The sequence below is a fragment of the Anneissia japonica genome, unplaced genomic scaffold (genome assembly GCF_011630105.1).
Source record: "Anneissia japonica isolate Jap-2015-1 unplaced genomic scaffold, ASM1163010v1 scaffold287964_len165734_cov163, whole genome shotgun sequence".
NCBI lineage: Eukaryota > Metazoa > Echinodermata > Crinoidea > Comatulida > Comatulidae > Anneissia > Anneissia japonica.
The window spans coordinates 73,359-86,568 of record NW_022735416.1 but is presented as its reverse complement, the minus strand read 5'-3'; the positions used below and the strand labels follow the sequence as shown (position 1 = coordinate 86,568).

At 35.1% G+C, this 13,210-nt stretch overlaps 1 protein-coding gene across 1 annotated transcript; it reads left to right on the top strand.

Moving 5' to 3' along the window:
• Nucleotides 1-2,923: 2,923 nt before the first annotated feature.
• On the top strand, nucleotides 2,924-7,483 carry LOC117116574. Its single transcript, XM_033260640.1, has one exon. It carries the CDS (start codon nucleotides 3,126-3,128, stop codon nucleotides 5,421-5,423), a length of 2,298 nt encoding a protein of 765 aa, XP_033116531.1. The 5' UTR covers nucleotides 2,924-3,125; the 3' UTR covers nucleotides 5,424-7,483.
• Nucleotides 7,484-13,210: the final 5,727 nt, after the last annotated feature.

The window sequence follows — 13,210 nt, the reverse complement described above, 5'->3', positions numbered from 1 at the left end:
GTTAGACACAAAGTTGGATTTCATGGGTCCTACGATAACTGTGTCATCTACGTATTTCAATAGGCCTATCTTAACATCTTCATTTTTGGATCTGCAATCATCAGATATTAGCAGATTTAACTGGCCTCGTCCTTCATCTGCAATATCGATCTTATATCAGTATCGATTTGTCCTAGCTTCACACGAGAATCTTCATTTAATACAGTCACGTAAAGTTGATTGATTGGGGACTGATATAAGTAAACTTGATGTGTGTATTTCTATTCTTATAACAATATAGGCATATAGACCCTGGCAATCTGAAGACAACTTCATGACTGCCGGGCACCGTGCCGGGCAACAGTAAGTATTGTAAAGCCTACTCGGCCGGAAACTATTCTGATCTCAGAGAGTTTTTTTTCCTGATTTGTCACAGTGTACATGAGATCTGTTTATATCTATCCATCCATCTGGCTATTTATCTATTTATTCATCCATCTATCTGTTAACATAAAAGTAAAAACAATCGATAATTTTTCTGGTGTTTGCTGGAAGGTGTGCACTGCGAAACCCTTGACTATGGCCTGTTTTTTTGGTTTTGCAGCTCTTTTTTTGTTGTTTTTTTTATGTCTCCTTTCCAAATTTTTCTATTTTATTTAAAATAAATCAATATTGTATTTATATATGAGAGTTTTATATGTATTTCTGATGTCTTGATGTTTTATGTCTTGGGCGTTTTCTCTTTGTTTGGACCTTGAGTCTGTGGAACCTGCCCTTTTGCTTCCTTTTTTTTCTGTTTGTAAGTTGCAATAAAATTTAATAAAGAATTTATAACATTTATACCGTGTTATATTTCCAGAGGACTCATAGCGCCAAGTAGAGGTGTTGTAAACAATGTAAAAAAGGAAATGAAAGTAATTCTGGTTTTGGTTCTAATTTTAACATAAAATTTTATTGTAATAATAATCTAAGCCTTTTCCTTGAAACTAAACATGGAATATATTAATACTTGCACCAGTTTGCACTAGAATATCTGTTAAAAAATTACTAATTTTTGTAATGCGAGTATATATTACCGTTGTTGCATTTACTTACCATCACCAACGTTGCATTAATGAAAGTGTGTCACAATGGCAGCTTTATATAGTTACTGCAAACGTTACTCTAATTGGTATCAGGGGTTGCGTCAGCGAGGGACAAGAGGCCAGGGCCCCACGTCGGGGAGTGCTGCCACCCTTCGTCGGGGAGAAAAACCCTAATTCTTCGGGGAGAGAAAACAAATTTATACACCAACCAGTTGGTCAAAATCCAGTTTGCCGAATCTCTGTTGCCGAGTTTATCCACTTTGTTGAAACCCAGTTTGCCAAATCCAGTTCACTGAAAAAATGGAATTCAGTTTCGACCATCTGGCCTAGAACCCTTTAATTGACATGATGTATCCATTATAGTGATTCGTAACTGTTAATCCGGGCACTGACTGCGCACGACGGTCGTCGGCCAACGCGATTTCATGGAGAACGCAACGCCTCGACGCGCCCTCAACGGATCGCTTTTAATGACGATAAGTTCCGACTGCCACCGACAATCTGCAGACGGCGTCGCGTCGTGTAGTGCTCTCAGATAGCGAAAGTTGCATTCGACGTCGACCGTTGTACAACGCAGTACGTCATCCAGAGACAGTTTATTACCATTGTTAGTTAGGTCATCACTAATTTGACTAATTAGAATCTTAAAGAGTGTATTTTGACGAAAAGTGGTAGTGGTTTCCGAATATGAGAACTCGGGTAAATTAAGGGTCGATCCGAGTGCACAGTCTATTGCACATTCAAATTAAGTTGTTCTTCAATAGTTTTACCAACTATTTAACTTCTACAGTGTACTTTGAAGATTTTTCATTAGTTGGTGTGACCGATTCCAAAAATAAATAAATAAATAAATAAAAGCTTGTGGGACTGACCATATGAAGGTCCATTTCAGTGTATGTAAGGGTTTTTGGTCAATTACCTACCCAAATTATGTCACGGGTGATTGATTGATCCTACTTGTAGATTCGTTGTGTTAATATGTATCATATTGTGAAGTACACTGTTAGAGGTGAGATTATTTATCAGTGATTATCTACATGTATAATTAGTAGTGTTGTAAATGCCTTCTGACCAGTTTTTATCTCATAAAACCATCCGAGTTGACAATAAAATTGCCATTTTATTGAACACTATGAATCATAACATATTTTACAATATTTTTATGGAAATTTATATGGCAATTCTATACAGATCTAATGTACTAACACTAAACGACAATAAACCTGAAGAAAAGAAAATTAAATTTGTCAAGATGAGGTTTTATATTGTAATCTCTAAAATGAATTCTATAAAAATGTGTTCAAATATTAGTATACCATAAATTGCCGTTTTAATGATATTGATAGCTATAGCTAACTATAGTATTGTATTGTAAAAATATATTGTATAAAAAAGCTTAGAACTAAATAAAACGTGACATTACTGAGTGATTTGAGCTTAATAATTTAGATGTGTTAGTTTGTTGAATAACTTTGACTATTATTATTTAAAGCTTATTTATCCATATGATGCGTTCCATACCCTGTCGCCTCACACCCGCCTGCTCAAGTTAAGTAAGCAGGCTATGTGAATATTTAAACTTGAGATTTTAAATAGAGATATTTTAGTTTTAAACAGAGATGAAATATCCTAGTATTAAATAAAGATATCTCTATTAATAGAGACATCTCAGTTAAAACTAATATATCTCTATTTAAAACTAAGATATCTATTTACGATTAAATGTCAATTCGGCTCGCCATAGATTTGCCAAAAAAAATTACATTGCTCATGAAGACGGAAATCGATTTTCACACGTCAATGCATATAGCATGTATAGTCGTTCATCCATGTTGCTCGTTATTATTGTCACAGAATATGCGTATTTAAATAATAATAACTAACACTATAGACGCAGTACTACAAATACCTGTTTATACAAGGTATGTAAAAGGTGAGACGTTAATAAACTGTTGTACCTTGTACCATGTACAAGTATGTAGGGTTATTTTATGTGTTAACATCACCTATACAAGGAATGAACTAAACTGAAAGAATTCAAACAAAATATATCAGGTAGTTATGGCAGGCCTACTACAAGATGGATGGTCGAGTGGTGATTCAGAGAACGGTGATATGGAGGAACAAGCAGATGATGAAAAGAACGATGATGTTGAAGAACCAATGGACAAGTTCTTTCGAGATATACTGAATAACGATATTACTAAAATTCGTGAAAAAATGAATGATCATGGATATAATGCTTTGACTATTGGGTCGTACTGGGATATGGCGCTACATTTTGCAGTTTTGAATAGCAAGATTGATGTCATTCGACTTTTTGAAAACCAAATCAGAGGCAGGGAAGAAATAAATACTGTTCATATAAAGGATGTGGATCAGTGCGGAACCGCACTACATATAGCAATGGACGGCCAAGTGTCGCTGGAGACAGTAGAGCTCCTGTTACAGTGGGGCGCGGACGTAAACGCCAGAGATATTCGAGGGGGGTCGGTTCTTCACGAACTTATAGATATGTCCTGGGACGATTTTGAGAATGACTTTAATTTAGAGATGGCGATCTCGTCCAACGGCGAGAAAGGGCATAGCTATTTGTCTAAGTTGGACCTTTTGCACGAATATAAAGCCAACATGAATATAATTCATAGTTCTACGAGTTTAACCCCTTTACATAAATGGTGTCAACAATTTGTTTTTTGTACAAAACATTGTAGGGCTGTCAATGAAATTCCCAGATATTGCACGCTGTTTTTAGAGAGATTATTACAGTACGAATGCAATCCGACGAGTGTTGATGAACGAGGGGAAAGTCCTTTGTTTTATTTTTCACAAAGGCATTACACAGAGAAAGACATCGGCTACATCAACGATTACTCGCGCCTCTGTAAGATTCTTATCCAAAGGACACACTTAAAACAAAGAAATAACAACGATCACACAATTCTACATGCAGCAGCAGAATTTTCTAACGTTGCCATGGTAAAGGAACTGTTAACACATACGGTTGATGTTAATGCTAAAGACAAATTTGGATTAACAGCTGCGCACCTTATCACACATAACATTACAGCAGACGAAAAATCATTTGTCACCGCAATTTTGAAAATGTTGACAGAAAATGGTGCTGATCTAAATATCAAAGACAACCACGGATCAACGCCTCTTCATCATGCAGTACATATGAAAAACATCACAGCCATAAAGTTTTTGATGAACAACGGGGCAGATATCTCTGTTAAAGACAAGAATGGCATGGACGCCCAAGCACTAGCCACAGTCGATGGAAGTGATGAAGTTCAGACACGTTTAGGTGTAATCTACAAGAGATCTGCTTTACCCATTATTCCAGGAACAACTGATGTAAGATTTGGTTGGTTTTACCCTCTTTGCTGTCATATCACTTATTCAGGAGAATCCAATGGAATTGAAAACCCAAACGTTGTAAAAGAATCTGAAATTGAACGGTTTCTTGTAAAATACCCACCATGTTATCACAATCGCAGGTTCATTATACAAAATTCTATAACCTGCTTCGAAGAGAACGAAAAACAATGCGAACTTAGTGAAAAGGACTTTGTCATCATAAAAGCTGAAATAAGATTAGCGATGGATCGAATAGTAAAGCTCATGGCAGACCAAAGCGAAGTGCTTCAGTGTGACGTAGTTATGGGCGGGAGTAACGCCGAGGGGACAAAAGTGGGAGATCCGGACGAATTTGATTTTGTATTCATTTTAAAGTACATCAGTTTACACGTTATTCCAATAGAGGAAGATGATTTTAAAGGATTTGTCAAAATAAAAGCAAAAGAACCAGTAGCATTTTCTTCATTATCGGAGATAATCTTCGATTCCGATGGTTTCATAAAGCGATCGGTAATTAGCAACGAATTTCATAAACTTTTTGAAAAATGTTTGCGCAGTAGGTGTGTTTGGGAAAGCACTGGGTTTTGCTCATATGCTGGTACCACGAACAGTGAGGGCGAATGCTGGGATATTGGTCAACTTGACCTTATTTGGTATGGAGCTTTCAGAAAGAGACAAAAAATCTCAATTGATATTGTTCCAGTTATTAAAATTCCAGGTTGGCAGACAAATCATTTGAGAAGCACTGCTAACATTCTGCAGAGTGAAACCCTCCATAGCATAGGATGTTACTTGGTAATGAAAGATTCGCGAGAAGCGATTGCTGCCATAGATCCAAGCATAGGGGAAACCGAATTTGTGAAGACCGAAGATATTCTATACAGAATCTCATTTTCACAAATAGAGCATGCAGTAATATTCAATTTACCCGAGGAAATTAAAAATGGAGTCAAACTTGAAAACAATATGCGCACAGGCCCCAGAAATAGCTTGTGAATTAGGCCAAATACACACAGATAAAGAGACTTCGTCGAAGTCGCTTCATTCTGTTACCAGTATATTCGACCAGATCACTAGTTACACCATAAAAACTGCATTATTTTACATTCTTGAAGAAGAAAATTTCAAACTCAGTTTGACGATGCAAGAGCTTCAACCAGATCATTGGAATGACATTGTAACGCCATATCGCAACACTGGAACTAAAACGAACGATCTTAAGCGTGCGTTGTCATGGAGCATTAAGATATATAAAAAGTTGCTTTCGTTTGCTGACAATGAAAGTCATGTCCCAGATTACTTTTTGCCATTGGAGCTGACTGCGTGCGTTGGTAACGATATGGTAAAGCACTCGTCAAACCTATTGGCAAAGTTTTGTGCAATTATTTTGAGATATTTAGAAAATTTTGAAATACCAAACGAATTTCTGGTACAAAATGTCGAATCGATGTTCTGATTCATTGTGTACTGACAGGTACATACAAAAATCATACGTTTAAGTCATTTACATGTTAACCAATTTAAGCAGGGGTGCCACCAATTGCCGCTAGATCCAAAATCTAGAAAGGTAGCAACCTTCGGTACGCTTTTGGCCAATATGAGACTGAACGACACATATTTGGGACCAAATCATAAACAAGACCTGTTTATGAGAATATGTACAGGATTTTTGGTGAAATTTAAATGCCTTAATCAGAGAGATGATATCCTTCTTTGAGGAAGGACCATGAAAGAACATAATGAAAGCCTAGAAAAGGTATTTCAGAGAGCATTTAATGTATACAAATGTCAATTCGGAAATCCAGAGAACCTGGCTTCTATGGGTACGGTACAAATTTACCAAACAACGGACTCAAACAGAGTTTGAAGTGCAAGCAGACAAGGGGAGCAAACCCTCAGAATCAAGGAGGCGGTGCCGCAAATTCCTCCTCTATTCTTTCTTAACCAATTGCAAATGTTATTCATATCAATCGGTGAGTTGACATGCCAATTACAATAAGGGAAATACGCTGCAGTTCTACTAAATCACAATAAGGCATTGTAATGTAATGGAGTTGTTTGTAGGTCTTATAATTAGATTGGAGCTTTTGCTTAGGCCTATACAATACACAATACTAACAGCATCCTAAGAGAACTGACTACCCAGGACAAGAAACTCAAATGGGACCCGAACGAGGAAAAGGCGTTCGAAACAATAAAAGACATATAGCAAGTAATAAAACAATAGCATACGTCGACCGTGTTTGTAAGAACGGAAGCTAGCTACAATGAAGCGTTATCAACAGGACTCCTTCAGCGAACCTCAAAAGGGTTCCAATCAGATCACTTTCATTAGCCGGATGATGACTGACACTGAAAAATGTTACAGTGAAACAGAGAAATATGCTCTGGCACTGAAATGAATTGAAAAATCGGTGATGGACATGCAATATGTTGACTACGAGCTTGTCTATCAAGGAAAGGATGCAGCAGATCCCCTAGACTTCCTTTCCAGACACCCTCTACCTAAAAAAGGTAGAGAACACACTATCAAACAAATAATAGTTGACGAACATGCAGTCGTCATAGATAGTGTGTACCCCTTTTACAAAATACAAACATGCAATAATCAAAAATAGTGAAAAAAACCCAATTGGCTGATCAACAAATAAATTGCAAATAATCATAAACAAGTTAAATTGTCAATTTGTGTTCGATCTATCATGTAGACATTACTTAAATAAATACATTGACAACAGATATTTTTTAAAAGATAATTTTAAACCTTTGTAAGTTTCCAATTTCTGTTTGTATATACCGCTTTCACAAAATACAAACATGCATCAAAAATTGTGGAAAAAAAAAAACACCAATTGATTGATCAACAAATCAAGTTGCCAAAATATCATTTATATTCGATCTATTCTGTAGACTTATATTAAGTATTTTGACAATAGATATTTTTTAAAAGATAGTTTTAGACCTTTGTAAGTTTTTCGTAAGATATGTGGCATTTGGCATGTATGCGTGTATATATGTGCGTATGTGTATGTGTGCATATGTATGTATGTGCATGGATGTATACGGATATAGATATATATGATGAGTGTGAAATGTATATGTATGTGAGTGTATTCCATACAAAAAAAAAATAACAAAAAGAGAAAGAAATAAAGGAGAATGAAATTCTCATGAAAGGTAAAGGGTGGATTTAAAAAGAAAATAATATTATGTATATGTGCAGTGTATATGTATATAAATATGGTTTTTTTTTAATGAAAATGACTTGAAGAAATTCTTTAATTACGATGTTAATAATGATAATTACATCTTGGTAAAAAATATTTAGAAATTATTACAAGTGGAAGGATGTTAAAAAAAAAGAAAGATAGTCAGCCATTGTGGACTGACCCATCCTTAGTGCAATTTTTTTAAGTTTGTATATTCATTTTCTTTTAAATATGTATTAGAAGCAGAAAAAAAGTAACAAAAAGAGAAAGAAATAAAAGTGGGTTAAACTCCTACGAAAGAGAAAAAAACAAAAAAAATATGTGGTATTTGGTCCAACAAACAATTCCATATTTTGGGTCAACTTATATGTAGAAAGTGCTAACTAAAAGTCAATCTTGCAAGTGGAACATGCATTTCAATTTTGTTTCTTAGATTGTGGGAAGTATTATCATAGGTAGAGAAAATATTTAGAACACGCTGTGGTAATTCGCCACATTTATAATTCCTATGACGTTAAGTTTGTAAATATCATGGATATTGAGTATTTGTAATATCTTAAATAATGGTTCAGATGTCTGCCTAGGGTTAGAGAAAGTTATAACCCTGACAGCCTTTTTCTGAAGTTTCCAGAAGGCTTGCAGTGTACTTTTGTACAGGTGTTCCCCCAGATAAGATTCCCATATTGGAGATGGGGTAATATCAAAGTGTTATATAAATTTATTAAAATATGGTGGGGGAAAAAGATTTAACTTTCACGAGTACTCCAATCGCCCTAGCAATTTTGTTGCTGGTCAACTTTACATGCTGCTTCCAGCTTAGGTTTTCATTTAGCATGTCACCTAGAAACGTGACGTTTTGTTTAAGGCATAGTGAAATATTGTTCATTTTAATTGTTAATTCGTCAAGATTAATATGCTTTTGTGGAGGCCTAAACACAACATAATTTGTTTTGTTAGTGTTTAGGAGAAGCTTATTAGCCTTAAACCACATATTAAGTTTCCCTAATTCAGTGATAATTAAGTTAGACATCACTTTGAGGTCACTTCCACATTTGATGCTAGTTGTGTCATCAGCAAAACTAATTATATCGATTGTAGAACATGAATTGTAAATATCGTTTACGTAAATCAGAAACAAAAGCGGCCCCAGCACCGAGCCTTGTGGTACACCAGTATTTGTCTCTTTTAAAATAGATTCTGTGCCATTAATACAAACATACTATTTTAGGGATTTCAGGTAGTTTCTGAATAATGACAGTGCAATACCCCTGATACCGTAGTGAGACAGTTTGTTTAATAAAATACCATGATCTATAAACATCAAATGCTTTTGATAGATCAATAAATGTTGCAATTGCATATTGTTTTTTTCAAAAGCACTATACTTTATAAACCAAATCAATTACAGCATGTGAGGTTGAATGTTTATTTCCAATAACCCTACTGGCAATTGTTTTGTATGTTAAACCTTGATAAGTAACCATACAGTCTGGTATAGATAATCTTGTAAATATGGACTACTTTTGCAATCTTTATTTTATCTGGGACTAGGCCAGTCACAAGACATTTGGTTAAATATGTACGTTAGTGGCTCTGCAATCTTGTGGCCAATGGCATTTATCACCTTCGGTGCAATGTCATCAAATCCAGGCGCTTTATTTGAACCAAGAGATTCCATAATAATAATAATTCACAGGACAGAAAAACAGTGAGTTTCGTTGCTTGTTGGAGAGGTACCGGTATTCAGAATATTGAGTCGTCGAGAACTCTATACTGTCACGAACACCTCGGCCAGCATTAATAAAATAATCATTAATATGATTTGCAACAGCTTTACAACCCTGTACTGTTTCACTGTCAGATGTGAAATAAGATGGTACGTTTTTTTTTATACCTTTGCCTGGATTTATGACATCATTGATAACGTTCCATGTTTTTTTTTATATTACCATTTCCGTGAATAAAAATATTTTCATGATATTATCTTTTCGCAGTTTTGCAAATACGCGTCTTTTTAAAATTGTTATATACAGCCTTGTTTTTCAACGTGGGGTGTTTTATATACCTTTTGTACAATACATGTTTTCTTTTACTAGATTTTAACATTCCATGACTCATCCGTGGTTGTTTAAACTTTTTATACTTTTTGGCAGTTTTTTTTTAAATATTCATTTAGGTTTCAATTATATAAAGTTTTAAAATTGACAAGAAAGACATTATAAGCACTGTCAGGGTTTCTTATTTCATAGACGTCATTCTACTCATCAGAACGCAAATCATTGTTTAATTTCATTATGTTCTTGTCGCTGATCACAAACTGTTCGTTTGGAACATGACTATTATTTATAAAATCATTTGTTTGGTAGGCAGGCTCAATGATTTGGTATATTGGCATGTGGTCTGAGATGTCTGAAATAAGTATGCCTGATGTTACCGTATATTATCTGAAAGCAAGTTTGAAAAAAATATTGTCAATCAGCGAAGCTGATCTGTTGTGTATTCTAGTGGGTCTTGATATAGTTGGGTAAAACGAGTGAGACATCATTGTTTCAAGAAAAACATTAACATGACTATCGTGTGCATGGTTGAGGAGGTTGATGTTAAAGTCTCCCATGATGTTACATGATTTACTCTCTTTATCAATGATGGCCAAGATATTGTCTAAAAACTCATTAAAGTTCAATACCTGTATCAGGTGGTCTGTAGACAAGACCAACGACTACGTTTTTATGTTTTCTATCGATAATTTCGATAAATATACACTCGCAGAAATGTATCATTACGTCAGGTCGTTGTACAACCTCAATTGAATTAGAGACAAATATACCAACACCACCCCCTCTGCGGTTCTCCCTGTCTAACGAAAAGAAATCATAGTTAGGTAAGTATGGTCTGGGTGACATATTAGTAAGCCGTTATACCATCTCCGTTATACCATCTATAGTAAATTTATGTTTCATGTGATTGAGATAAGTAACTAATTCATCAACATGTTTGCTAATACTTCTGATATTGTAGTGTAACAGTAAAAGGCTTACGTTGTTAAGCTTTTCTTTTGAGTTGTTAAACTGGTGCACACTCATGTACGAACATGACTCAAGTGTATGTATTTTTGCTCTAAGACTCAGAGATTTCGTCGTGTTCGTCAAAACCGTCTGTGTTACACATAGATATTGGATTAAACAGTATATTGGATTAAACAGAAATACCTTAAATCAAAAAAAGAATCGGATAAATACAAGTATATAATATATAGAAGTAAGTTGACGCATTTATTAAAAATTTCAAGGAAAACACATTATAATGATAAATTTAATTTTTATAAAAACAATATTCAAAAGACTTGGAAAACAATTAACTCTGTCTTAGGACGCAACACAAAAAAACATTTTCCATCTTTTTTTCAGCACTAAGGATCAAAAATTACTGAGCCTCACCTTATAGCAAATAAATTTAATGATTATTTTATAAACATTAGATCAAATCTCACAAACATTGTTTCCCACAGCATTGTTGCTGTCTCTTATACACATCTAGATGTGTATAAGAGACAGGGAGTATGTTGGGTATACGATCAAGTGCGTATTCTATGTTTAAAAACAGAGTTAACAACCGCTACTTTAAAGTTAAGTGGGCCTGCATGTGGTAGACCTAATGATATTAAACACTTTGTTTCCTTGTGTTTCTTGGCATATTCACTGACTATTTGGTTTAGTGAGATTTTTTTGGGTTATTTTCTTTGACTGAATTTGTTATTTCGTGGATTATCAGACAGTCGGGGTGTGCGTCACTTGCTTCAAGTGCTAACTTGATTTATTCATTGGTATATGCCTTTACAATGTCTACTTCTGCACCGGGAAGGAGGCGAGCAGCTTCAGTGTTGTTCAGAAGAGAGTTTCCAGTTATAATAACTGATGGTTTCGGACAATTCTTCTGTCAGGACTCCGATTTCGTACTTGATTTCTGCTGGGCGTACGTGGGTTTTGCACTCTTTTGCTGTTTCTTTTTGCGTACGGTATGGAAGCTTGACGTGTCGACCGCTAACTGAGTTCTTTTTGTTTCATACGCTTCGTTTCTTGCTTTGAGCCACTTTATTTCTTGATCCACTTCAGTTTGCGTACAAAAAGAAACGAGGTCTCAGTGATGCCATGATTACTCTTCTCCATAAGATTAATACTCACCTGGAAAAGCCCAAGGCCTATGCTCGCTCTATTTTTTTTTTACTTCTCTTCTGCCTTTAATACTCTGCAGACTTTCTCACTAACAAATAAGCTGGTATAGGCCGTTTTTTGTTTTTAGAGCAAGTGTATAAGCCTACCTCGCTGATTTAGCACATCCGTCGAATTATTTGTTTCCCAAGCCTCAGATATCTTGTCCAATATGGAACTGATGCGACTTTTGTTTTGTGAAACTAATTTGCTGCCATGGGGAACTGATGCGACTTTTGTTTAGAGAAACTAATTTGCTGCCATGGGGAGGAGGAAGTGTTACATGCACCTTAACTATTATACCTTTTCATTCTTTAATTTTTCTATATAATTAAACATTAATCAATGAGTAGGAATAACGCTTTGAGAACCATGTGTAAAATTGAAGTCAAAGTATTCATAATATAGGCTAATGTTTGTAATATATTCTTATTGTCAAACTCATATTAAAAAATACAAATTGTATATATATTTACAGCATTACCGCAAGACGGTTTAGAGTTATTCTCTTTAAATTATCATTATTTCTTCGGAGATCTCGACTTCTTGTCAATTGCTGATCTCTGTTTTGCCATGCATCAAGGACGGGTGCTGTCTAATACTCATACGCATGCGTGTGAAAGAATTAAATGCTTTAATTCCCCAACTAGGCCTCAGTAGCCTAGTTTGTTAATGCTTCTGCTTATACAGCAGATGGTCCCGGATTCGAATCCCGGTCGGGGCACCTATTCTTTTGATACTCCCAGATTCCTCTTCTCTACTGTTAAACAATTTATTTATATATATGTAGCTCGCAATACAATAATACTAATAATAATCTCAACCCAGGTTCTTTCAGCTACAAACAAAATGAAACAGCAAGCAACAAGATATATGGAAATACTACTACTCACTTGTAAAACTCAATACTAACTACACTAATCTATGCAAGCACACATACCCAGGTTACTCACTCCAACCACAGAACCTACTTATCTGCCAGTTGTTATGCAAACCTAGGCAAAACTTGCAAAGTCTTAGATGTTTTTAAGTATTATGGTATGCAAGTAATTCAAACAAAACCACAATGCTAGACAGCAACTGCAATTATACTATAGATGAAGATTCACTAAAGCTGCAGTCTAAAAGATACAGTACTTAACAATATATATAGCATATCGTTACATTTATATTTACAGCATTTAACCCGAAAGACGGTTTATAGTCTATCTATATGCATATACTTATATATATATATATATGGGCACCAAAATGGCTCCATCTTTTGCTAACTTATTTATGGGACAATTTGAGGCCAATTTCCTGTCCCTACAGCCCAAGAAACCAGATGTTTGGTTTCGTTACATCGATGATATCTTCATGATCT

Excerpts from the sequence above, each read along its gene's own strand:
- LOC117116574 (XM_033260640.1), top strand. The coding sequence starts at position 3,126 with ATGGCAGGCCTACTACAAGATGGATGGTCGAGTGGTGATTCAGAGAAC.